Source organism: Camellia sinensis, chromosome 4 (genome assembly GCF_055761805.1).
Source record: "Camellia sinensis isolate YWXY chromosome 4, ASM5576180v1, whole genome shotgun sequence".
NCBI lineage: Eukaryota > Viridiplantae > Streptophyta > Magnoliopsida > Ericales > Theaceae > Camellia > Camellia sinensis.
The window spans coordinates 186,653,728-186,681,321 of NC_138964.1; the positions used below are offsets into that span (position 1 = coordinate 186,653,728).

Here is a 27,594-nt window from a genome sequence, read left to right on the forward strand (position 1 = left end):
GGCAAAAGGCAAAGAGCATAACATCCAGATAATAATTGGAAAACTCACATCCAAATGATTTTGTTTGTCAAAAACAAGAACAGAAATGGAAAGCCAACCAGTTCCAAAACATATTGATTAGTTCAGTTTTTTCTTGTAAAATGATGATTGAATATCCAAACGCCATTTTGACCATCGAAACATAAAATTTTACAATCCAAAATGTTAAAATTGAGTCAACTATGGGAAGTTTAAGAAAAATTGAACGTGGGTAGTTCAATACAAATTGAATTTCCAATGATTTGGCCATTCAAGTTGTCAACTTAACACATTTTATCCCATTTGATTTTATTGCTCTGCTAAGTCATCTAATCGGCTGTTATTATTAGGCATCTAGACAAAAAGGATATCCAAAAACAATACTTCGTATTTATTAAAAGGCTAACATAATGGACACACTAAACATTATTGAACCTATTTAAAAAGCACTGGCAAAAACAAATACAGCCTACCAAAATAAATAAATAAATAAATAATCCTAACTAAAATCTCTCCAAACAAAAATCTAAGCCTCCTTGTAATTGAGGGCACAATCTCCTAAGTCTCCTTGTTATGGAATGGTTTCATCCGCCATAAGAAAAGAACCTATTAAAAAACCAAACAGAGTCTGCTACAACGGGTTCATTGTCTTGATTACGCTGCCAACAATAATAAGCATGAGTCCGATTTTTTATGTCAAGAATTGCATGCCCAAAGCTTGCTTCACGATATGCAGAATAATTTGGTTGTGGATATATAAAACTGCAAAATGAAAGGTCAATTTTGTAAGTAGACAATTTTACAAAATAGTTCAGTATGAGAATTAGTTGACCTAAGAAACAATTAAACAGTCTCACTTGTTAGCTATGCCTTCTATGTTTCCACCATCACCGATTGTTATGTATACTGGAGCATTAATATCTCTAACCGGTAAGCTTAATCCATTTGTAATGTTGTACTTAATATTTGATATGCGTTCCTACAACATAGGATAAGAAATTAATTTTCATAAACAATATGAAAATAAATTATCTAATTTTCTATTAGAAAGAAAGCTTACTGAACGCTCATAAGAATGAACATGGCCAGCAAATACAATATCAACTTTGTACTGAACAAACCACGGTTCAAACTGGACTCTCATACTTTCTCCTTCCATGTAATGGTAGTGGTTGCTATTGTACCATGGAGCATGTAAAATAACAATGACCCATGGAGTTTCATATCTGTTAATCTTTGGGAGCTCTTGTTCAAGCCATTTGTATTGCGGGGTATATTTCCCTAAACAACCATAAAATTTTGTTAACAAAACAAAAAATAAAAGTATAAAATATGAAAGTAAAAGAAAAAATGAAGAAGATTCATACCATAGGCTGAGTAAGAAGAAAGAACAATGATATATGTCGATGCACGCTTAATTGAATACCAAAGTGGGGAAGTACTCTGGGATGCCTTGTAGGGTACATAATAGCGGTGCAAATATGGCTTGAAAGGATCGGTTTCTTCCTAAAAAAGATGATATAATCCATAAAATAATTTATGACAGAGAAATGAGATCGGTGACAATGAACAGAACATATTTATTTGGTGTCTTACCAAATTAGAAGCTAAGTCAATTTCATGATTGCCTGCACTCCAAATCCAGGGTTGGTATGCAACGCTCTTCTCAATGAAACGACCAAATGTATCCCACTTGGTATTGTCATGGTTAGGGTGATCATCAGCATATGAAAGATCGCCAGCAAATAGCACAGCTTGGCCTTTTATTGGGTTCGACATATAATGCTCTAGAGTTCGATTGGAATCTGCAGTTTGTCCCAAGTCACCTGCACAAAAATAATGTTAACATTATACAAAATGTAATGAATGATGAATTAAATAAATAAACTAAAATTCCCTAGATTACCCTAACCTATGACGCCAAAGGTGTAGGGAACGTCAGGTCCTGGCTTGGGAGGAGTTGTGAAGGAGAACTGACGGGTAACTTCATTAGATGCAACTTCATAGAAGTATTTTGTGTCAAACTGCATGAAAAAAAGGTTAGAAAGCTCAAAAAAGTAATCTTAAACATAAGACAACAGATTAAAACAAAATAAATTTGATGTATATATATTTGTACCTTCAAATCTTTGATAGTAGCATGGTGAATGTAACCAGAAGCATAATTATAGTATCTATAAGTGGTGATTTCAGAATGAGTCTGGAGCTTGTGTAAATCTTTAGTGCCTGCTTCCCAGTATGTCACCACATTAGGGTATTTCTCAACTGGAGTCACCCATGAAATGATCATACTCCTACCTTCATGGTCACCTTGTGTAATGTGAACCTGCAAGTTCAAGGAAAAATAAAAATAAAAAAATTCAAAAAACAATTACCCAAAAGTGATGCGTATGGTGTACAATTTGTATCTACACTTACATACAGTTAGATCATGTGTCTCAAGATTTATGTGCCAAAATGATCCGTTGTTCCTTTGTTACACTCTTAATACCATTGGATTAGATAAAGCAAGACACAAAATAGACATAATGAATCACCATGCTGAGTTATGTTTTGTCTCAACAATGGATTTAATCTATTATTCTTCAAAATTTTCTTTGTAAATGTTAGGGAACAAAAATAATGCACTGCTTCTTTTCTTTTTGGCCTAATAGAAAAATTAATATAAATGTTACAACAATGATGGAATTTAAAATTAGTCCATTTAACTAATCATATTGTCAGACTTTGTGAATCTCTAAAGTAGACTTTAATATTGTATTCAATAAACAATAACTAAAATAAAATTGACACTTTTTTTTTTTTTTTTTTTTTTAAATTACGTTTTTATGCTATGTAAAAACTGTAATTTTTTTATTTTATTTTATTTTACGAGTAAATTAAAAAAAATAGATATATACCTGCTCAGGTGCATTGGTTCCAGGAGGAGGAGGAAAACTTGATTCTGGCATGTCGGTTGACCATTCTTTTCTCACAAAAGTACTTGTGACACCTGCATTACACAACACAGAAATCTGTAGCAACACACATGTCATCAACCAGAACCACATTGTAGCCATGGGGAAGATAAGGAAAATAAGAGAAGAGGAAAACACTGCAGAAATATATCTGAGTTTTGATTTGAATATAATAGGTTTAGGTTTAGGTTTAGGTTTAGAAGAGTTTCAATTTATAGAGGTAGGTCATTAAAAAATAATGGGATTTTTATGATATGTTTTTGGTTTCTGTTTTGATGTGATAACTTCTATGGGAATATGCTTCCGAATTGATCATATAAATCAATTTGGATTATCTTTTCATTAGTTATATTATTTGATTTTTTATTGGTTTTACTAATTTATGCTTTTAGTTTCCTGCTAAAAAAACCAACACTATGACCTACAAAGGTTTTAAAATGTATATATTTATTATTTTTTTTTTAAATATTGTTAATTAAAAAATTTCAAAATTAATTAATTTTTTTAATCGAAAATATCAATTTCTTTTTTTTTATTTTTATTTTTTATTTTGAAAAATATTAAAAACTAGTTTAGTGAAAAATTATGAAAATTTCAAACACGCTCATCATTTTTATATTATTTTCTTTTTATTTTTTTTATTTTTTATTTTTTATAAAATATTTCTTGTTTATTGCTACCAAATTTCTGTTGAGATTCTTATATTTATTTTTTTATTGTTTCGATAAAGATGATATTATTTCAGTTAAAGTAATGACGTAAATCAAGGATTTGTATGAATACTTTTTGATAAATTCGTTTATTTAATTCCTTTTTAGGGTGATGCTATCATTTTGTTTTTATATATCTTTTACTGTAGTCCACGAACCAACCCTACGAAAGTATACATATCTTATAGTATTAACATTAGGCCCGTGCTATTTGTGTTACCCAAAATAATCAAACTTTACTTGATATTATTTTTTTCTTTATATTGTAAAAGGATTTTAATCAATAAATCTTATTTCATACACTTGTATTTCATTAGTGTCATTTTTTTTTGTTACTCAATAAAGTCCCTTTATATAAGTTGTTTGAAAAATTAAGTTTTTTTACTTTAAAATTTTAGATATTTTTACGTGATTTTTCATTAGTGTAATTGTTTTTCTAAATACGAGAAATGAAAAATTTATAAGCAATATAACAAAATTGTGAACAAAAACATATTTTTTTTTTAAAAAAACAAATTTTTAAGTTTCACATCAAACCTTGATTAGGAAATTAGCATAATAACACACTATAGACGCTCAGAAAATCAAAACAATGAGAAAGGGTATGAAGACAAGTTATTATACTAGTGTCTCATTTGGCAAGTAATGATTTTAGTTAAAAAGTTAAAAAATTATAAAAAAAATCAAAAAACTAACAATTAATACCAAAAAGTCAAAAATTCTATTTTCTTTCTACTTTTTACATATTTTTTCATAAAAACCTAAAACGTCATTCCAAACATACTATTTTTTTAACATCATATTTTAACCAAAAAAACTAAAAAAAGACCTGTTTGAGACCTGAATTGGCATGTGTCTCCTTCCTTACAAAGTCAAACAAAGTATACAAGATAAAACTCAAAATATTTATCACTTTGCTTGGTTTCCATTTTTTAAAAACAGTTTTCAAAAAATTCTATATTTTTATTTTTCGTATTTTTTTATTTTTATTGAATGTTTTTAATATTTTATGCAAATTTTTTGCTTTTTAGACACACCTAATATAAATACACCTAAAAATTAAAAAAATTGTAAAAAAAACTTTTAAAAATTCACTAAATACCAAAAATATAAAAAAAAAAATACAAGAATTTAGTTCATTTTTTGTATTTTTATGTATTTCTTAATTTTTTAAAATATTTTTTCACAATTTTTTTTATTTTTTAGACACATCTAAGTAAGGTACATTTAAAAAAGTAAAAAAAATGTTTAAAATTTTAAAAATATTCACTAAAAATAAAAAAATACGAAAATCAAAAAACTCAATTTTTAAAAAACTTAATTCAGAAAACTCAAACCAAACACCGTGTATATTCTAATCCGCAATGCATAGTTATAGCAAATAAGGTGTCGAGACTGTATTGGATGTTTAGAATTTATAAGAAAATAGTAACAATCTGTGTACATAACAAGTATGGAAGAAGAGAGAGAAAAATTGAGAAGAAAACAAAGTAATCATTTTCGTATCTTAAATTGGCAGTTTTAACTGGTGCAATTGATTGGGTTTAAAAACAAAAAAAGAAAAAAAAAAAAAATAAAAATTTATACCTATTTAATTCAAAATTGTATCCATTATTTGAACGAAACATTGAAACTCCAACCGTTACAATAAAATAACAAAATGAACTTTGATTTCACAGAGCCACATCGGACACTCTTGACACTCTTATAACAAAATAAATTTAAAATTTTATTAATTTAAACTCTAATATTTGAAGTCTTAATGCACTTTGATTTCACAGAGCCACATCATGTTAGATAAATGAGTGACAAAGATCTGAAAGTGGGTTAACTTTTGATTTTTTGACTATTTTAATATTGGGTTAAAAAATCTTGTTCGGAATGAACTTTTTGCTTTTTTTTTTGACTTTTGTGAGAGAAAAAATGAAATGATTATGATTTGGATATGATATTTTATCTTATTAACTTTTTAATTTATTTTATCTTTTTATGATTATTTTAACCCAAACTATTTATGCCAAACAAAGCCTACGTTTAGAGACATAATCGTAAATGGTATGACAAAAAAGTATGATCTTTGTGGAGACATAAAAATCATTGCAATATCCACAAAAAAATAAAAAAAAATAAAAAAAAAATCTATAGGAGGAAGTTGAGATTATAAGTTTTAGGGCAAATTATACTGGTAATCCATATATCTTACTGTTTGTGTCATTTTAATCCTTGCAGTTTTAATTGGTTCGATTTTAAACTTTAATTTTAAATTTTGCTTCAATCGGTCCAATTGACGATGTCATTAGAGTTTTTGACAGAAGATTTTCATTGAATTATTTAAGGTTAAGTCACTAAATTAATTAAGTTCACAATTTTGCTTCTAAAATATGACACATGCAACTCATGTACACATTTGTCATAAAAAAATGCTAACAATTGGAAGCAATTGAGCTAATTTGAGACAAAATCGAAAGTTCAAGGTCAAAATTGATCCAATTGCAATTATAAGAATCAAAATGATATAAAGGGTCAAAGTAAAAGGACTAATAGTGTAATTTGTCCTAAATTTTAAAAAATGTTTTTGTTTTGTTTTAAATTTTAAAATTTAGTATTTTTAAAAAAAAAATTTATTTTACTTTTAAAATTATTCTAAACTAAAAGAATTGGAAATTTTTTTTTATATAAATTAGAAAAAAAAATATGAATTTTTTAATTGGTTGCCAAACCTAACCTTAATTATAAATTAGATTTTTGGGAAGAATTAAAAATTAAAAAAAAAGGTCAAAATGTCACTAAAAAATTAGAAAATCAAAAGAATTATAAATAAAAAAAAGTTTTTTTAAAAATTCTCTCTATTTTTTGCATTTTTTTTTGTTGTAAAAAGTCAAATATCCCAAACATCTTCATTTTTTTTAATCTCATATTTTAGCTAAAAAAATTTAAAAATTGCTAAAATAGCGTATTCCCAACCCTCACATAAATTGATAACAGGGCGGATTTGGTGGGTTCCAAGGAAGGTAAGGGTAGCAGTGTTCTTTCCTTGGCACCAGTTTCTAATATTCAAAATTTTGGGGAATGGGCTGGTTTGGACCAAACTTTAGATGGGCCTGCTGGGCAAAAGGATATGGAGGTAGTGGCCATTCTTGGGCCTGAAGAACAGGCTCGTGTACTGGAGGGCTGGGGGTTGGGGGGCCTGGATGGGTCCAAGTTTTGTGGGACTCGTGGACAATCCAGTCCAGCTTTGGCCTCTTCGGTGCGACCTATTCTCAATTTGCCCCCTTCTGATGGCCCATTGAAGGTGGGGAAAAAGTGGAAGAAGTTGGCACGGGGTTCCTCTAACACGTTAGACCAGCAAATGCTTATGTTGGTGGAACGCAGTTGAAAGTGGGTAAGCGAGATCGGGGCCTTCGTGATGAGTCTTCTGGTTCATCTGCTGGTAGTAAAAAGGTAAAGCTCTTCGAGGGACAGGTTGAGCATGTTTCCCTTCTCCAATCAACGGTGGAGGCTGCGGGGCAGCCCCGCCGAACACAATGAAATGTTTTAGCTGGAACTGTCGTGGGCTTGGGAACCCGCGTACAGTTCGTAATCTTCAACTCCTGCTGAAGGAACAAGCTCCTGATGTAGTCTTTCTTATGGAGACTAAATGTGTGGCGAACCGAATGGAGAGGGTTCGGTGTAAACTTGGCCTGGCTGGGGGTTTGTTTGTGGATCGGATTGGTTTGTCTGGGGGATTAGCATTATTATGGAGGCCAGAGGTGATGGTTTCAGTACAAAGCTATTCTAGTGGGCATATAGATGCTGTGGTGGAGTCCGTCGAGGGGAACTTGCGATGGCGATTTACCGGGTTTTATGGCCACCCAGAAGCTGCTAACAGACATTTTTCATGGGAGTTGCTTCGTCGTTTGGATGGATTATCGGAGCTGCCATGGATGGTGCTGGGTGATTTCAATGAAATTTTGTTGCCGTCAGAGAAAGTGGGTATGAACGACCGAAGTAGAGTTCAGATACAAGCATTCCAACAAGTACTTTCGGACTGCATGTTAGCTGACATGGGTTTTGGGGGGCCCAAATTTACATGGTGTAATAATAGACCATCTGGGATGGTTCGCGAATGTCTAGATAGAGGAGTGGCTAATGCAGCTTGGTTAGGTTTGTTTCCGATGGCTCGCGTGTTTCATCTTACATGTACCACATCTGACCACATTCCCATTATGGTAGATTTGTTGGGCCAGCACAAGAGCCTGTTAGGAAATCGACATAGACCACGTCTATACCGTTTTGAGGCGATCTGGCTTCGTGACGAAAGATGTGAGGAGGTTGTCAAGGCTACTTGGGGCCATGTACAAGAGGCTACTATGGACAGTGTGCGGGGTAATTTGGAGAAGGTGAGTGTTGGTTTATCACAGTGGGATAGGACCACGTTTGGCCACGTCCAACAGTTAATCCGAACTAAGTTGAGTGAGGTCCGACGTCTGGATGGTCAGGATGTGCTCTCGACCGAAGACAACTGTGTTCGTAGGAATTTATACTGTGAGATTGATGAACTCCTTGAGCGGGAGGAGGCTTTATGGTGCCAACGAGCACGGGCCAATTGGTTAAAGAAGGGAGATCGCAATACCTCTTTTTTCCATTCCAAAGCTTCCCAACGGCATAAGAAGAAGAGGATTGATGGGCTTGAAAATGATGAGGGTGAATGGTGCACTAAGCCTGAGGAGCTGGAGAAGATTTCAGTGGGCTTTTTTGAAGATTTGTTTTTGTCTGAACATCCGCAGGGTATTGGAGATGTTTTGGATAAAATTCACATGGCTGTTTCTCCAGCAATGAATGTGGAACTAACTCGAGTTTACACAGCAGAGGAGGTGTCACGGGCGTTATTCCAAATGCATCCTCCGAAAGCACCGGGCCCGGATGGTAAACCAGCTCTATTCTACCAACGTTTTTGGCCAATAGTGGGTGCACAGGTCACGCAGGCAGTCTTGGGGATCCTTAATGATCGGAAAGGGGTGACGACAGTGAATGACACCTTTGTTGTGCTAATTCCGAAAGTGAAAAATCCTAAACGAATGTCTCAATTCTGGCCAATTAGCCTTTGTAATGTGGCCTACAAGATTGTGAGCAAAGTGTTAGCCAATCGGATGAAAAAAATCTTGCTGGAAGTCATTTCTCTAAATCAAAGTGCTTTTGTGGCGGGGCGGATTATTAGTGATAATGTGCTTGCCTCATTCGAGATATTTCATTATTTGAAGAACAAACGGCACGGAAAAGAGGGGCATTTTGCATTAAAACTTGATATGAGTAAAGCCTACGATCGAGTTGAATGGAGTTTCTTGCGTGGTGTTTTGGAGAGGATGGGTTTCAACCAACAGTTTGTGGATACCATTTTGCATTGTGTTTCTTCAGTGTCATATTCAGTTCTAGTCAATGGACGTCCGACAAAGACTTTTGTTCCTAGCAGAAGGCTTCGGCAAGGGGATCCATTGTCACCTTATTTGTTTGTGTTATGTGCGGAGGGTCTGTCCTCTTTAATCACTCGGGCTGAAGAAGAGCGACACTTCACTGGTGTGGCTGTGTGTAGAGGATGTCCGCGTGTATCCCATCTTTTCTTTGCGGATGACAGCTTGATTTTTGGGGCGGCAACTGTGCAAGAATTAACTGTGGTTAAAGATATTTTGGGAAAATATGAGTTAGCATCAGGCCAAAAAATCAATCTTGAAAAATCGGCTATTTGTTTTAGCAAGAATGTTGCGGTGGATACTCAAGAGGTGTTGTGGACGGAAATGGGGGTTGGTACTATGGTGGAATCTGGGAAATATCTTGGCATGCCATATATTGTTGGTAGATCCAAACGTGAGATGTTTAACTATGTTAAAGACAGAGTCTGGAAAAGGCTGAATGGGTGGAAAGAAAAATATTTATCGGCAGCTGGTCGAGAAGTCTTGATAAAATCGGTTGCTCAATCTATTCCCACGTACATTATGTCCTGTTTCCAACTGCCAGATGGGCTTTGTGGAGAGATTGACTCTATGGTGAGTAATTATTGGTGGGGACAGCGGGAGAATAAACAAAAAATCCATTGGAAAAGTTGGCGAGCTCTTTGTGATCCCAAATGGATGGGTGGAATGGGGTTTCGATGTTTAAAGGCTTTCAACACAGCTATGTTGGCCAAACAAGGGTGGAGATTGATGTCGTCGCCAGACTCATTGCTGGCCAGAATTTTGAAGGCCAAGTATTATCCTATTGCAAATTTTCTTCAAGCTGGCGTTGGGTCGAATCCCTCATTCACGTGGCGGGGTATTATTAATGCTAGGCCGCTATTAGAAGCAGGAGTAAGGTGGCGAATTGGGGATGGACGCTCGGTTCAGATCTAGGGCGCAAAGTGGATACCTAGGCCTTACACATTTCGGGTCTGTTCTCCTCCTACCGAGTTGTTAGCGGATGCGTTGGTCTGTCATTTGATTGACCAGGACAAGAGATGTTGGAATTCACGGCTCCTACATGAGAATTTTATGGCAATGGACGTGGAAGCCATTCAGAAAATCCCTCTCTGCTGTCAAGGTATACCCAACATGTTGGTGTGGCATTACACAAGAAGTGGTGTGTTTTCGGTTCGTTCGGCTTATCATTTGCAGATGAGTCTTAGCTTACGGAAGGGGAATGGGTCTGGGTCCGAAGGGCAACATGCTACCTGGTTTTGGAAGCGGGTCTGGCACCTTTGGATTCCCAATAAGATCAAGGTCTTTGCATGGAAGTGCTGCTCCAATATTCTGCCGATAAAATCTGTACTTCGGCATCGGCATTTGATATCGGACGCTACATGTATTGGCTGTGGTGATGGGCCAGAAACATTAATGCATTGTTTTTGGGGCTGTCCGATGGCGCAGGAGGTGTGGCATCACAGCCCGCTGATGTTTGTGTTAGATAAGGGAGTTGGTCTTGATTTTATGAGTTGGGCATATGAAATTGGGCGGAGTTCTGATGCAGATACATTGGGGTTGTTTTTTGCCATTTGCTGGGGTATTTGGTCTTCTCGGAATGCAGCCATATTCAATAGTATTGAGCGATCGGCGGTTTCAACTATTTAGATGGTAAGTGGATTGCTGCAAGATTTTAGGAAGGCACAATCTAATATGCAGGGTTTTCAAGGTGGCTGTGGTCTGGACAAGTGGAGTCCGCCGGTAGGGGATTTTGTTAAGGTGAATTTTGACGGGGCCACTTTCAAAAATCAGCAGTCATGTGGTGTGGGGGTCATCATTCGTGCTCAGAGTGGTGAGCCGATAGCTACCTTCTCGGAACAAATCCCGACATGGTTGGAGGTCGATTGTATTGAAGCCCTTGCGGCTATCAAGGCGCTGGAGTTTGCAACAGAATTGGGGCTAACCAACATTCATTTGGAAGGTGATTCTCTGACTGTGGTGAAGACTATCCGAGACGAGAGCAATCTATGTGCTTCTTTTGGTCATTTTTTACAATGTGCCATTTCCTGTACCAAGCAATTCTTACATTTTCGTGTCTCACATGTGAGGCGAAATGGCAACCTTATGGCTCATCACTTGGCCCAAATGGCAAAGGAAGCTCCAGACAAGCGGGTGTGGCTTGCTGAGGTCCCTGCCAATTTGGTGCATATTTTGTTGAATGATGTTCCTATTCTGTAGGGAGGCCTTCCCTCTACCCTCTTAAAAAAAAAAAAAAAAAAAAAAAAAAAAAAAGTAGTTTAACAAAGAAAGTAAGAAGGAAAGAAGCAATCAATTAAAAGAAACAACTTTCAAATTATTGAAAAAAGAACAAAAATTAAAATTTAACAAAAAAATTAGATCATACCATGATTTTTATACTTTTGTACCAAGAGCAAGTTGATTTAGTTTTCATTTATTTCAATATAAAATATTTATTGAAAAAAAAAGAGATTGCTTTATGTAAATTTATTCTGTACAATTTTTTTTTTTTTTGGTATTCATCAATTGACACTTGAAACAAAAAATTCCTATTAACAATTTTGGTTCAATAAAGTGTTCTTTATGGCTCTTTTGTGAGTTAGGATATGTATTTGAAAATATCAAATACGTTGGAAGAATCGTAACTGTTAGTAAATTTTATGATAAATGGACGATAATTGTATTTTTGAAAAATAAATTATAAATTTTTTTATGATAAAATAATAAATTGAACAAATTATAGTTATCGGATTAATTTAATTTTTTTTTTAGATCAAATACGCAAAGTGTCGGATAAAATAAACAGTTCGGATTATTAAAATGTGACTTATGGTAGACTTTGCAAACCCAAATAGCCACCCAATCTGGATTTTGGACTATAGGAAATCGTTCTCCATAAAATATAGTTATCATAACATTATTGAACTTTCAAATTTACTTCTTTTTTTTTTTTTTGGTAATAGATAATATATATACATATGTACACATATGTATATATTTATGGATAAATTACACTTACACCCTTGAGGTTTATATTTAATATTGTTTTCCCCCTCACATTCTGAAAATTACGTTCCTCTCTCTAAGGTTTGTAATCTTATTACAAATTGTCCCCTTCCATTGAGTGGACCTTAAGAACTAAACAAAAATTACTGATGTCATACCTTAAAATTTTTTAAATGACTATCTTGTCTTTTTTCTTAATATTTTTTCTTCCTATCATCATGACTGTACAACTTTCCATCATTAAATTCTAAATAAACATATTCTTATTAAGTGATAATATACAAACATAAATTTTATACAAAATTTTCAAATACAATAATATAGCTTAATGGTGACCTTTTACTTTAAAACAAAACACCTATAAAGATGATTTATATTTACAACAATATCGCTATCACATTATTTTTATGATATTTTTTTTTTTATAAATTTGTATATGTAAATAAAAAATTTTATTTTTATTTTCTCCATCATTTTTATTTTACGCTCATTTATTACAGTATTATCAAACATCACAATTCACGTAAAATCTAACCCATCACCCGATCAAACTTGAAAGCAAATGCATATATATATATATATATATACAAAAATAAAATCATCAAAAATGTACTCCACCACACCCTTGTGGAGTTTTTAAGAATAATTTTCTTAATTTTTAATTCATACTTTTCTATTTTTAATAATTTTTTAATCAGTTTTTTTTTTTAAATCTATTTAATCTAAATATACTTAAAAAGTATAAAATTTAATAAAAAACACTTTAAAAAAATCCGCTGAATGCAAGAAAATATGATAATGTACTGAATTTTTATATTTTTTACTTGGTAAATTTTTTTTAAAAAAAACACAAAATATTATATTTCTTAAGTATATCTAAATTAGGTGTATATAAAAAATAAAAAAAATAAGTAAAATATTAAAAAAAAGTAAAAACAAAAAAACACACAAAATAAATATAAAAAAAATTCAATTTTTTGAAAAGTAAGTTAAAACCAAATAAGATGATTGTTATTTTTCTTGAAATGACATGAATAAAATATTTATATTATTTTATTATTTTATATGTGTAAAAATTAAGAAATAAATATGTGATTTTAATTTACAAATTAACACCATTAACATAATTACACTGACAAATGACTTAGTGTAATTTTTTAAATATAAAAAAGAGATCTGTATTAAATATAAATATAAGTGTGTAGTGTAGTTTACCCTATATATATATATTAGTGTATGCCCGTGCCTAAAGGCACGGTGTAAATAATTTTAAAATTAAAATGCAGTTATAATTTATATGTATTATGTTGAAATTTATAAAGTTCGTGTCATTTTTTGATAAAGATACTGAAAAAATATATTGAAATATTTTTCTTCTTAAAGAACTTATAACAATTTTGCTTGTATTACACACTCTACAAAACTCAAATAAAATAATAACTCCCCCTAATCTTAATGCAAATTAAGAAACAAACATATAAGATTTAAAGTTATATTGCTTATCAAAACATAAAAGGCAGTAAAAAAAAGTGTAAACACTAAACAAAAAACAGAAATTAAAGTTATATTGTTATACACCAAAAGAGTAGGTTAAAACTTTACAAAAAGTGGGTTAAAGCTTTACAAAAGATGTATGCTTTACAAGAGATGTGTCACTAACATGTCATACACCAAAAATTATATTGTCATACACCAAAAATATGTATGCTTTACAAAAGATGTGTCAATAACATGTCTTCAAATATGTGTTTGCCCAAACTTCCTCCTCATTATTTTTCAAAAAGTCTTTGTATCAACTTTTATGTATCCCCAATGAGGAATATGCACAACAATCTGGTAATTTATGGAAACAAAAAAAATATAGATTAGTACATTTGTTGGAAATATATATGTCAAAATACTTTGAGATTGAAATTACCTTATTATATCCCCATCGAAGCAAGCTAGTCGTATTTCTCTTTTTAAGCTCCATAGATTTTTCGGTCCAATCCTACAAAAGTCCAAATTTCAAATTATTATTAAATTGAAATTTTATAAAAAGTTATATAACCAACAGAAATAAATCTACATAGTTACCTTCTAATAAAACATCATTTAATCTGCATAGAATACTACAACAACACTTCAGGATAAACAATATTTGTAGCAGAATCCAAACTATCTTTAGGGAGGAGAATACTTATACGATTAAAGGATGTACATCTAGACAATGCCACATATAATTGCCCATGGCTAAACACTGGTATACACAAATCAACCCCAGCAAATTTCACAGATTGTCCTTGAGATTTATTAATGGTTAAGACATATGCCAATCGGACTGTAAATTGACGTCTTGTCATTTGGAAAGGCATTTCTGAAGAAGATGATGTCAAAGATATCCTTGGTATGAATGCCAAATTGCCAAACTTTTCTCCAGTTAAAATTTGAGCTTCAATTATGCGAGTGCCACACCTAGTAACCATCAATCTTGTACCATTACATAGTCCATCTTTCGGTGCAATGTTTCTTAACAATATTATAGGACAACCCACTTTCAACTCTAACTTAAAAGTTGGCAACCCAGGAGGATCCAATGAATTTAAATATTCATTAGGATATCTATTTGTAATGGTAGGATCAATTTCATTATCTTCAGACATTTTATCTGCTGCAAGATAAGTATATAATCTCCTTGGAAAGATATTCAACGCAGTAGTATTAATGTCACTGACATCATCGTGACGCGTAGACAGAATTGTGCGTTCAGTTAAAAATGTTAAGGTTGACGTCTCTATCATATTCAATTGTGGATAAACTGTAGAGAGTAATTCATTCAAATCTTGACATTTGTATATTGTTGATTGAAGGTTAACGATTTCTTGAGGATTGGTCCTAATCTAAAAAAAAGTGAAATTAATAAAAAAGTAATTTATTAATTTAAAATAATATATATAATACAGGTTAAAGTAGTGTTACCTCCATCAAGAAATTTGCAAAATTAGCATTTTCATGGCCTTCATGATTCAAGCGCATATTCAAATCCAAAGTCAAGCTATATATATGCTTCCATAGAACAGAGTGTCTTAATGATGCATTCATAATTTGCTCACGAACTCCTTTGGGTATAACTGGTAAGATTTGTCGAAAGTCTCTACCAAGAACAACAGTAATACCCCAAATGGCTTTTCACTATCACAAATATCCCTTAATGTACGATCAACCGCTTCAACACAATGTCTATGTTGCATAGGAACTTCATCTCAAATTATGAGTTTTGTTTCTCTAAATAACTCAGCTTGTAATGATTGTTTGCTAAACCCACAAAGTGAATTTTCCAAGACATCTAACGGGATGAAAAATGTTGAATGTGCAGTGCGACCTCCTACCAGTAACAATGATGCAATTCCAGATGAAACCATAGTAACAACAATATGCCCAAGGGTGTGACATTTTAATGCAATCGTATTGTACAGAAATGTTTTCTCTGTTCCAGCACCCCCATTCAGAAAGAAAACAATTCATTTATTTTGAAAAACCGAAGAAGTGATTGTATTATAAGCATTCCGTTGTCCATTATTGAGACAATCAATAGTAATTTGTGGATCTGCATGTTGTGCCTCACTCTGCAGTTGTTGATGTTCAAATATCAATCGATTACCAATTACTACACTCCAATTTGCAGTAGGTAGTGGCATGGGTGGGAAGTCAATTAAACTTTTGCCTGATTCATGAAGCATTTGATTCAAAAGATGGAGACCATAATCTTCAATTTGAGCCTCAGTTGGTTTAGAAATGACAAATAATATACAAATCTTATGTGCAAGATCATCACATATATGCGTTGAAAATTGATTTCATAATGCACATGGATTTAGTGGAGAGCACTAGGTGAGAATAACACTAAACAATCTCCTCAATTGATATCCAGTTTTTATAACTGTAGCCTCTTTCAAGCATTATATCCATTCTTCATCATCTTCTAAAAGTCCCCTTGCAACATATGCTGATTTAAATGTATCATGCACAACATTATCGACCGTACGTAAAGACTGAAACGACTTTGGTCCTTTGACAACGGTTAGTAACAAACGTAGATAAAATCTTTCACCACAATTAGGGCTAGCAAAGTACATTCTACCAATTGCATATCTCCTTTCTCTTGATTTCCATCTCTTTTCTGACTTGAGCCAAACAAAATGTTGTGAAAATTCTTGATAAGTGAATGGACATTCATCTTCACTGGCAGCACAATATGCAAAGAAGCCAGTAAGAGTTGACATTTGTTAACCAGTTTTAGATTGAATCATTTGTAATGACTCTTCTGGGTTAAAACAACACGATGCATTCCAGGTAAATGAAGTGCCAATTGTATAACTGTTGGCATCTTTGCATGCAAAGGATGACAAAATATTCGCCAAGCAGTTTCTGGAGGTCCAATATACCTTGCATCGAGATATTGTTGAATCTCATTTATCATTCCTAGCACCATCGTTGTACGATCATAACCCTTATAAATGTACTTATGTATATACTTGACACATTTCATTCCGGCACAAACTTCCACATTTATATGACAGTTGAAAAGTTTTGAAAGATATGCATTGTATGGTACAACATCCCTGTTATCAACTTCTTGCCCTCTCACAGTATGTACTTGACCATTATTGCGACGATGATAAATAGGGTATCCATCTTGATCCATAGTTGTTGTTTCTGTAAAAACTTAAGGGTATCTCTTAGTGCATCTATCATTTTCCATACATGGTGCTTGCGGATTTCGAGCACCACATGATCCATGTACCATACAACATTTGATAGTTTCAAAACGTATAGGATCATCTTTTAGGTCTGGAAATTCTGCACAGACCAATTTGTCTACTTGAGCACAAGTCCGAATTTTGTCTGGACCCTTGAGAAATAAAAGTGCATGCATATGAGGGAGTCCTCATTTTTGAAATTCAATTGTAAAAGCATGTACAACTTTATTTCCAAACAGTTTATTTGTTTTTATCTCCTTCATCAAACATTTTCTCTTCAACTCAAAAACTGGGGCAATTAAATCAGGACGATCAATAGGTTTTTGATATGGTAATAATGCTGAAGTAATTTCTAGCCAATTGGAATTTGCAGTCATGGTAAGAAAAATATCTGAGTGTTGGTTATATCGTGTGATAGCCATTGAATCTTGAAAGATTTCAAACATATGTCTAGGACTACCAGTAAATGAATATGGCAAAACAAACTTTTGACCAATTTGTCCAGGTCGCATATAATCTGGATCCATATCTGACAACTCTTGGTAAAGCTCAGCCCGAAGTTTCCATTGATTAAGCTTGTAGTATGTCAATCAATTTTGCTCAGTTGTAGCCCAAGCATCTACCAAAAACTCTTGAAATAGTTTCCCACCTCTCAAAATTGTTGAATACTCTGTGGGTCGTTCAAATAAACGATAACTATAAAAATTCATTTGAGTAAGTCGATAAGTTGAAGGTCGATCATACTGAACATTCCACAATTTCAACTCAGGTTCCCATCCAAGCTCACCATATGGAAATAATAGAACATGATGTAATGGCAAGTATGCTGGGTGACATTCATTAATTTGCATCAACTCATTATTTCCTCAGAAACGTAAGATAATATCTCTCATTCCATTTATCTCTGTTCCATCACCTGGTATTACAATTGCAATCTCATCTGTAGTTGGTAGGTTATACTGACGTCGATCAGTTGTTGAATTGTAATGAAGATGAGCAGGTAGATTGTGTCCTACTGAGTCTAATTGATGTAAAATGGCCTGAGCCTGGCGATATTTATCTACAAATGCATTGACTTGTAACAAACTCTCTTGAATAGTTTTGAGAACATCCATTCTCAAGTTAAGATTTCTACGATTACGAATTTCTAAAGCTGAATAAGGGTCATAGATATACAGCTGAGCATAACTCGTATCCTACCCTGGTTCTGGTTGTAGTGATCCTGTTCGATGTCGTAATTCCCCATGAATTGTGAATGATGTAGGGCCCTTTCCACTGAGTACTCTAGGATCCAATGTAGCACCAAGACTCGTAAAAGCATTGGCTGCATTGTACACTCGAGTATAACTTCGAAAGGATTTTGATTGATCATTATTCCCATCATACAATGCCTGAAGTGGTGGAGGGGGTGTAACAAGTAAAGGTAGCCTAATCTTTCCTTCCAAACAGCAAGTTTCGAATAAGGGATGCTTTATAGATGATTTTGTCAATTTTTCATCCATCCAATGTAAGGCTGAACAATAAGGACATAATACATCCATCTTGTCAAGATAATGACGGTAAGAATCTTTGTGTGCTCGGGCGTCAATTGATATACTGGTAGGCAGATCTTCTAATTCATCATCAGTACATAGATCTTGTTGAAGAAATCGATTTATAGGAGTAGACCTACAAATATTTGTGTATAAATAAAATTCTGTAAAACAAAACGGTATGAGTGAAAGTATGTATTTCAAGATTAGACACAGTAGTTTACCGATTCCTTGGTGGAGCTAAAGATGTGCTTTGCATAGAAAACGAACATGTAAAATGATGGGTAACCATTGTTTGTTTTTGTGCCGAATGAGAATCTTCAGTTATTGTTTCCCACTCCAAGCAAGTGCGATCGCGACGGATTGGTGTTAAAAAAACGTTGTCTTAGTTGAACACATTCTTCTAATCTCTCTTATTCTCGTTGCAAGCATTGAAATTCAAAGTATGACTTTTCAATTTTTTCACGCTCTCGTCGTGCCCGTTAGGCCAATGCAGCTTTTGATATTACATTATCATTTTGTGCCTAAAATAAAAATATTTTATCATTGAAGCAAAATATGTGAATATTTTGTGCTTAAAATGAAACTGTCTTAATTTGTATTCTATTTTATTTGTTTTATACATTTAATAGTGTTATCTTTATTTCTTCCTTTTCTATCTTCTTATTTCTTCCATTTCCCTTTCCCTTTCTTTGTTTTCTATTTTATATATTAAATAAGAATTAAAAACCTATCTTATTTGGTTTCTCCTTTCTTTATATATTTTTTCTTTATTCCTTCGTTTCTTTTTTCCTATTCTCTTTATATAAGTAGCAATTTATGGATGGTACATTATAAATGCACATGTATCCATGCAAAATACAAATAAATAAATTTGAAAAACACATGCAAATAATAGCAAGTTACAGGAAAACATATTACAATTATTCTACAAAAACAACATAAAACAATAAATTTATTTTATACACTCATATCTTTTAACTATTCAAAATTTTGATTAGTTTTGCATCATATTTTTAAAAAAGAATATATACCACTTGACATGCATTTGCCATTCTCTTGCCGAAAGGAGACATCTTTTCTTTTCCTTTAGACATTGGGTTGACATTTTCTTTTTCTTTTGCCTAACAAATATAAATAAAATACTCAAAAGATTAAAAAAATCTTATATAAATAAAATACATATAATGTTTGACTTGATTTTGTACTTATCGCATGAACATGGATAACATTAAGGTCGTGCTCATCACGGATGACTACACCAACATTTCTAGATGGAGTTGTAGGAGGAGGCCTATAGAAATAGATTGTGAACAAATTAAAATCTATATAATAAAGTGGTAATAAGAGTAAAAAATTCAAGATTGTCTTGGTAAAAAATTCTTTTTCTTTTACCAATTTGGTATTAACGAAGGTTGTCTTGGGTTAATATATTCCTTTGATCTTTCTCTTTCTCGTTCTCGTCGCAGACGTTGTCCCAATTGGTATGCAGAACATGGCTTTTGATTTTTTTCACGTTCTCGCCGTGCACGTTGGGCCAATGCAGCTTTTGATAACACATTATCATTGTGTGCCTAAAATGAGAATATTATATAAGAAGGTGCATAAAATGTGAAGATTAACTAACTAGCTTCCCTTTCATCATAAATTTTTCTTCCTTTTAACTAACTTTTCCTCTTCACTCAGTTAAGTTGTTAGTCATATAAGAACCAATGCATGTATTGATGAAATTTAAAAAGGAAGGAAAAAATAATTTGAAAACACATTAAGCACACAAAACTGCAAACTCACTATGCACGCACTTATTGGTTTAAAGACACTACCCATCTCTTTACAAAATGTACGTTGAAAAGGTAAATATTAGATCATTGGGTACGTAAAATGTGAATGTTAGCGTGTAATGTCTTGTACTTTCTTTTTCACTCTTCTTGTTGTTTATGTTATATTAAAATACATTTTTGTCTTTTTCTTCTTTCCTTAAGAACTTTTTATAAGAAAAATAAAAATTAAAAAAAAAATTATATTATGTAGTTTCCTTTTCATCACATATTTGTTCTTTCTTCTTATTTTCCTTTTTCGTTTTCTTCTATTGTATTTTTATTATGCTATGTTGTAGATGCAACATATTGTACAAATGCAACATATTTTTATCCTATAAATAGATAAACATATTAAAAATTCAAATTAATGTTCATACAAATGCATTAGCATGTTGTACAAATGCTTACTTTAACATGCTTCAGAAAAATATTTTATATTCAATAAAAAGAATTGAATAAATTTTTGAAAAAGAAACTTTTGAAAAATGTACATAAAAACGAGTATATGATACTATGCAATTTCTAAAAAAATCTATATAATATTCGAAAAAGAAAATTTTAAAAATCGTTGAGAAACCATATAATGAGATGTGCATTTTCCTTTCCCTTGCCATAAGGAATAGCTTTTTTTGTTTCCTTTGATATTGCTTTGTCTTTTTCCTTTGCCTTTGCCTATAAAAAATAAGTAGAATATATTTATAAATTATTTTTAAAATGATAAGAAAATACATGTCCAATGTTCAAGTGACTTTTAGGCTTATCTCATGAATGCGAATAATATTAAGGTCACGTTCATCGCAAATAACAACATTAACATTTCTTTCTTGAAGAAATCGAACCTATACATACAAAAACTTTAGAGTGATAAATAAAACTTTATACACATAAATAAGAAAATTAGTAAAGGAATGTGATACTACGGTTCGGTGTAAGTCTCCATCCACCTATAAAGTATGAGGAAAAAAAATAATTAGAATAGTGTTATTGTCCATAACTGTTGTACTTAAATTTATAAGAGAGGTACTTAAGTTTATATGAAGAGAAAAAAGAAGAAAAAAAAACTTACTTGACCAAAAATAGTGACATTGTTCATAACTGTTGTACTTCAACCTAAAAATATTTGGTTATATAATTTTAGACACAAAGAAACAAAAATTTAGCAATAATAAAAGTAAACATGGATTTCAAAGTTAACATAAATGTTTGGCAATGAAATGTTATTTCCAAATCCGGTGCTACCAAATCGAATAATAAAATTCAAAGTTTTATTTAAATAAATAACTGCCATAAATAGAAAATACTTAACGTGTTACAATCAAGAGTAGAAGAAATAAATAAAAATATAAACTTCTAAGAAAAAGAAAAAGGCCAACCCAATGTTTAGAATAGATGTATTTTAACAATCACATTAAAATGATAAAATTAAAATCGGAGTACAACAATTGTCCAAATTTGAACTCTTCTCTTTTCTAACTGACTTCAATTTTATATAGATGAAATTAAAACCAAAATCAAAACCCGTTATAATCATAATCACAAATTTATGCCAAAAAAAATAACTCAACAGATACTAGAGGCACGTGCCTTCTCTGTTTAGAATGGTACAATTTTTTTAAAAAATTTTTATATAACAAAATGTTAAATACATTTTTTTGGGTAAAGTTAAATACTCAGTGAATTCGATTCAAAATAAAACGGATTATGTTAAATACTTGCGTTAAGTTAAATACTTGTAAGTTTAATACATTTTTTTTTATCATGAAGACAGCTAAAGTAATACGCACACATATACATTGATCAGAATTTTTGAAATACTCATATAGAATATTATATTCCCTTAAAAATGTGCAAAAAAAAAAAAAAAAAAAAAACATGAACTCTCTTGCCAGATTATACATAAATGTTAAAATGCCAAGTCTTTCAAATTTTTCTTTTAATTAGGAACTCTAGATATTTATAAAAAAATTAAATGAAAAATATTTATCATCTGTATATTAGAATCACACGACAAATAAATATTATATTTGAATGGTACAACTAAATAAATATATTACACAGCAAATAAAATGTTAAATAAATTTTTTTGAGTGTCAGTTTAATTTTTTTGTTGCAGGAAGATCAACTAAATAAATCACCCTTACTTTCTTTTTAAATAGCTCCAAACAAACAGTCCCTTTCCCGTCCCTCTCTCTCTCTCTCTCTCTCCATTCTTTGCGAAACCCATAATCAAACTCACATTTTCTGAGTCAACCCAACATTTAGAATAGATGTTTTTTAACAATCACATTAAAATGATAAATTAAAACTGGAGCACAATATAATTGTCTAAATTTGAACTTTTCTCTTTGTTAACTGACTTCAATTTTATAGAGATGAAATTAAAACTAAAATCACACAACAAATATATTACATTTGAATGGTACAACTAAATAAATATATTACACAACAAATAAAATGTTAAATAATTTTTTTTAAGTGTGAGTTTAATTTTTTTTGTTGCAGGAAGATCAACTAAATAAATCACCCTTAATTTCTTTTTAAATAGCTCCAAACAAACAGTTCCTTCCCTATTAGACTAATTTGTACAACACAGAGCACTAATCACAAACCAAGTCCCATACAACCTCTCTCTCTCTCTCTCTCTCTCTCTACATTCTTTGAGAAACCCATAATCAAACTTACATTTTCTGAGTCAACCCAGCGTTTAGAATAAATGTTTTTTAACAATCACATTAAAATGATAAATTAAAACTGGAGTACAATAATTGTCTAAATTTGAACTTTTCTCTTTCTTAACTGACTTCAATTTTATAGAGATGAAATTAAAACCAAAATTAAAACCTATTATAATCATAAATCTTTTGAAGTTCACCATTTATGACTTGGAAAGTCCAAAATAAATTTATGCGAAAAAAAAAAATTCACCACATAAGAAAGCCATTTTATAAGCAATAATGAATAATTATTTTATCAAGCAACTAAAGTAATACACACATATGCATTGACCAGAATTTTTGAAATGCAACATAGAATATTATACTCCCTGAAAAAGGTGTAAAAAAAAAAAAAGAACATAAACTCTCTTGCCATATTATACATAAATGTTAAAATGTCAAGTCCTTCAAATTTTCCTTTTAATTAAGAACTCTAGATATTCCAAAAAAAAAAATGAACAAAACAGTCGCTTTGTTTTTAGAATCATACAACAAATATACTACATTTGAATTGTACAATTTTTTATTTTTTTATTTTATAATAAAATGTTAAATACATTTTTGTGAGTTAAGTTAAATACTTGGTGAATTTGATTCAAAGCAAAACGAATTATGATAAATACTTGGGTTAAGTTAAGTACTTGAAATACAACATAGAATACAACATAAAATATTATACTCCTTTAAAAAGGTGCCAAAAAAAAAAAAACATAAACTCTGTTGTCATATTGCACATAAATGTTAAAATGCCAAGTCTCTAAAATTTTTCTTTCAATTAGATGTTAGATAATGTCTCAATGGGACCACATAATTAAATGTGGTGTTATTATTTATAAGAAGCCTACAATTTAAGTGATTCAATTTAGTTAATAGGCTTAAGGGTATATGTGTTATGGACCTAATGTGTAGATACTAGTTGTATAATTTCTATTTCTATGATGGGCAGAAATAGAAATTAAAACATATTGGTTAAAGTTGGTTTTCATTCCTTTTGAACTTCCACAACCTTTCAGTTTTGAAAACCAATAAATAGAAATTAAAACCAATAATGGTTAAAGTTGGTTTTCATTCCTTTTGAACTTCCACAACCTTTCAGTTTTGAAAACCAATTACAACCTTTAAAAGGTTATGGTCCCTATTCCTTCCCAAGTGGAAAAAATAAGAACACTGCCTTTTTTCTTTCTAAATCCTCTCAAGGAGAAACATAAGGCACCAAAGGGGAAAGGATTAGAAGGCAATAACACAATCAATAACAAAGAGTTCATTGATAATCACGCTTCCGTTTAACCGTTCATCAATGGATTCAAGTATGTCATTTTGTCTTGATTTCTTGATAATACACATGGTAAATGATCCAAAGTGTAAGGTTTATGTTCTGAAATTTATGTTGAAAATTGGTATCAGAGCATGCATATCATGTGTCTTATCAGAATTGATATGCTTTATTCATTCTATTTAGTTTCCTGGAATCAAATTCTGAATTTTCTTATGGATGTAAATTCTGTTTTTTCCTGTTTTGTTCTGTGAAAATGGCAATCTGTTTTCTGGAATTGTAAAATGATTCGGTAGGCAGTTTTTTTTTTCTCTCTCAAATGGATGAACATTATGTATTTATATATATATAGATATATCTTGCGATTTGATCGGTTTAATTTTGAACATCATAAAAAAAAAAAAAAAAACTATTTATTTTTTGGACCTGTCAATTCTATTTATATATGTATATATATAATTGAAATTGCTGCAGATTATATAACATATACAGGGTCACAAATTTAGAAATCTTTAAATTTAATGTAATTTCATATAACGTTTACAGAAATTTAATTTTCTAATACTCTCAATATAAGTCAATTCAAACAAGATGTCACAAAATTGATCTCTCTTGTCTAGATTGTTTTATATGGAATGTTTTGAAGTTCATATCTGTGTATCTCATGCGGGTATTTATCGGTCCAAAGACATGATTAAGACTTGGCAGAATTACACACACATTTTGTGGTGATAAACATGTGCCAATTGTCAAGAAAACCTAATGTGAATAATAAATCCATCAAAAGATAGATTTGTTATTTGACATAACTTATTGTCAATGTTTGATCATTACAACAAGAATACCACTTACAGTTAATATCACTACCCAAAGGCTTGGTATTAATGTTGTGCTAGGTATCTTGAGATGTTGTCATTAAATTAATTTATTTAGAGATTATCTGTTTGGTAACTTAATGTGAACATGAGGTAATTGCAACATTTTTTGAGGATGTTGAGTTTGGGGGGAGAAATTCAGTTAGAGACATTGTCTTTGAGGAGGAAGCAAGAGTAATCCCACTTCCTACTACTACTTTTGACCAATCACAGGTTCCTATACCTGTCATTGCTCGAGAAGTAATTTCGGATCCTCAACCAGACAATGTTGTTCAAGATAATATAGTTCAAACCCCCATTCAAGATGAGGTAATTGTTCCTGAGGAACAAACTCTACAACCTCAACCTCAAGAATCTGTGCCATTAAGGCGATCCACCAGAGAAAGGAGATTTGCATTTTCAGATGATTATATTGTATATCTCCAGGAACATGAGGTAGAAAATGGAATGTCGAAAGATGATCCAATCAACTTTCGTCAAGCCATGGAAAGTTTCAACTCTCATAAGTGGAGAGTGGACAGATTTCCATAGAGCACATTGGGACAAACTCCATGATAGCGGATCCACTTACGAAGGGACTACCACCCAAGGTCTTTCATGAGCACATTGCTCAGATAGGTGTTGTTCTATTTGAGAACATTCTGGTTTAGTGGGAGTTTGTATTTATATTACTGCTTTATGTCAGCCTTGAGTTTTATCTATGTAATTAGATTAATTTCTGCAGAAATGAAATATTCAGTTTATTACGCTCTGTTACGTATTGTGAAGTATTGATCTCAATAAAGTTAAGTAGGACCAGTTGGAAATAGGCATGCATGGATCACATCACATGTAATTTCCATGCTACGCATCCATGATTGATCTATGTCATTTAGCTGTATTAGTATACGTGACCATTGGTGGGTCGAGTTACGATTGATGTAACGAAGACCGCTTTGATCCTATATTAATATAGTTAATGGACAAGATTGTTTGGATACCCTCAAGTTATGATAACAAATTTCTGAGCTCACTAAAGTTAAGCACATTTTTCAGGATACATATGTGGTCCAGTGGAAGATTGTTAGATAATGTCTCAATGGGACCACATAATTAAATGTGGTGTTATCATTTATAAGAAGCCAACAATTTAAGTGATTCAATTTAGTTAATAGGCTTAAGGGTATATGTGTTATGGACCTAATGTGTAGATACTAGTTGTATAATTTCTATTTCTATGAGGGCAGAAATAGAAATTAAAACATATTGGTTAAAGTTGATTTTTATTCTTTTTGAACTTCCACAACCTTTCAGTTTTGAAAACCAATTACAACCTTTAAAAGGTTATGGTTCCTATTCCTTCCCAAGTGGAAAAAATAAGAACACTGCCTTTTTTCTTTCTAAATCCTCTCAAGGAGAAACATAAGGCACCAAAGGGGAAAGGATTAGAAGGCAATAACACAATCAATAACAAAGAGTTCATTGATAATCACGCTTCCGTTTAACCGTTCATCAATGGATTCAGGTATGTCATTTTGTCTTGATTTCTTGATAATACACATGGTAAATGATCCAAAGTGTAAGGTTTATGTTCTGAAATTTATGTTGACATTAGAAACTCTAGATATTCAAAAAAATATGATATGAAAAATATTTATCATTTGTACAACACAGAGCACAAACCACAAACCAAGTCCCAAATAACATCTCTCTCTCTCTCTCTCTACATTCTTTGAGAAACCCATAATCAAACTCACATTTTCCGAGTCAACCCAGAATTTAAAATAGATGTTTTTTAACAATCACATTAAAATGATAAATTAAAACTGGAGCACAATAATTGTCTGAATTTGAACTTTTCTCGTTTTTAACTAACTTTAATTTTATAGAGATGAAATTAAAACCAAAATCAAAACCCATTATAATAATAAATATTTTGAAGTTCACCATTTATGACTTGGAAAGTCCAAATATAAATTTATGCCAAAAAAAAAAAAAAAAAAAATTCACCAGATAACAAAGCCATTTTGTAAGCAATAATGAATAATTATTTCATGAAGCAACTAAAATAATACACACATATACATTGACCTTAATTTTTGAAATACAACATAGAATATTATACTCTCTTAAAAAGGTGCAAAAAAAATAAAAAAATAAACTCTCTCGTCATATTACACATAAATGTTAAAATGCCAAGTCTTTCAAAAAAAAATTAAATGAAAAAAAACAGTCCATTTCTTTTTAGAATCACACAACAAATATATTACATTTGAAAGGTACAATTTTTTTTTTTTATAACAAAATGCTAAATACATTTTTTTGGATTAAGTTAAATACTTGGTGAATTTGATTCAAAGCAAAACGGATTATGTTAAATACTTGTGTTAAGTTAAATACTTGTAAGTTTAATACATTTTTTTTTTCATGAAGACAACTAAAGTAATACGCACATATATATATTGACCATAATTTTTTGAAATACAACATAGAATACTATACTCCCTTAAAAAGGTGTCAAAAAAAAAAAAAAAAAACATAAACT

At 31.6% G+C, this 27,594-nt stretch overlaps 2 protein-coding genes across 2 annotated transcripts; one reads left to right on the forward strand and one right to left on the reverse strand.

Moving 5' to 3' along the window:
* Positions 1-388: 388 nt before the first annotated feature.
* LOC114273813 (purple acid phosphatase 5) lies at positions 389-3,077 on the reverse strand. Its single transcript, XM_028215635.2, has 8 exons — positions 2,919-3,077; positions 2,138-2,344; positions 1,931-2,042; positions 1,615-1,844; positions 1,386-1,524; positions 1,079-1,299; positions 876-997; positions 389-780 (listed from the first exon to the last, which is right to left on the reverse strand). The coding sequence occupies exons 1-8, from the start codon at positions 3,075-3,077 to the stop codon at positions 603-605; spliced, it is 1,368 nt and encodes a 455-aa protein (XP_028071436.2). The 3' UTR covers positions 389-602.
* Positions 3,078-10,761: 7,684 nt separating this feature from the next.
* On the forward strand, positions 10,762-11,331 carry LOC145824300 (uncharacterized). The gene has a single exon (XM_082923932.1). It carries the CDS (start codon positions 10,762-10,764, stop codon positions 11,329-11,331), a length of 570 nt encoding a protein of 189 aa, XP_082780058.1.
* The last annotated feature ends 16,263 nt before the right edge of the window (positions 11,332-27,594 follow it).

Excerpts from the sequence above, each read along its gene's own strand:
- LOC114273813 (XM_028215635.2), bottom strand. The coding sequence starts at position 3,077 with ATGGCTACAATGTGGTTCTGGTTGATGACATGTGTGTTGCTACAGATT. Across the intron at positions 1,845-1,930 it reads CTACACCTTTGGCGTCATAG|GTGACTTGGGACAAACTGCA; the intron begins GTTAGGGTAATC and ends ATTTTTGTGCAG. Across the intron at positions 1,525-1,614 it reads TTGACTTAGCTTCTAATTTG|GAAGAAACCGATCCTTTCAA; the intron begins GTAAGACACCAA and ends CATCTTTTTTAG.
- LOC145824300 (XM_082923932.1), top strand. The coding sequence starts at position 10,762 with ATGGTAAGTGGATTGCTGCAAGATTTTAGGAAGGCACAATCTAATATG.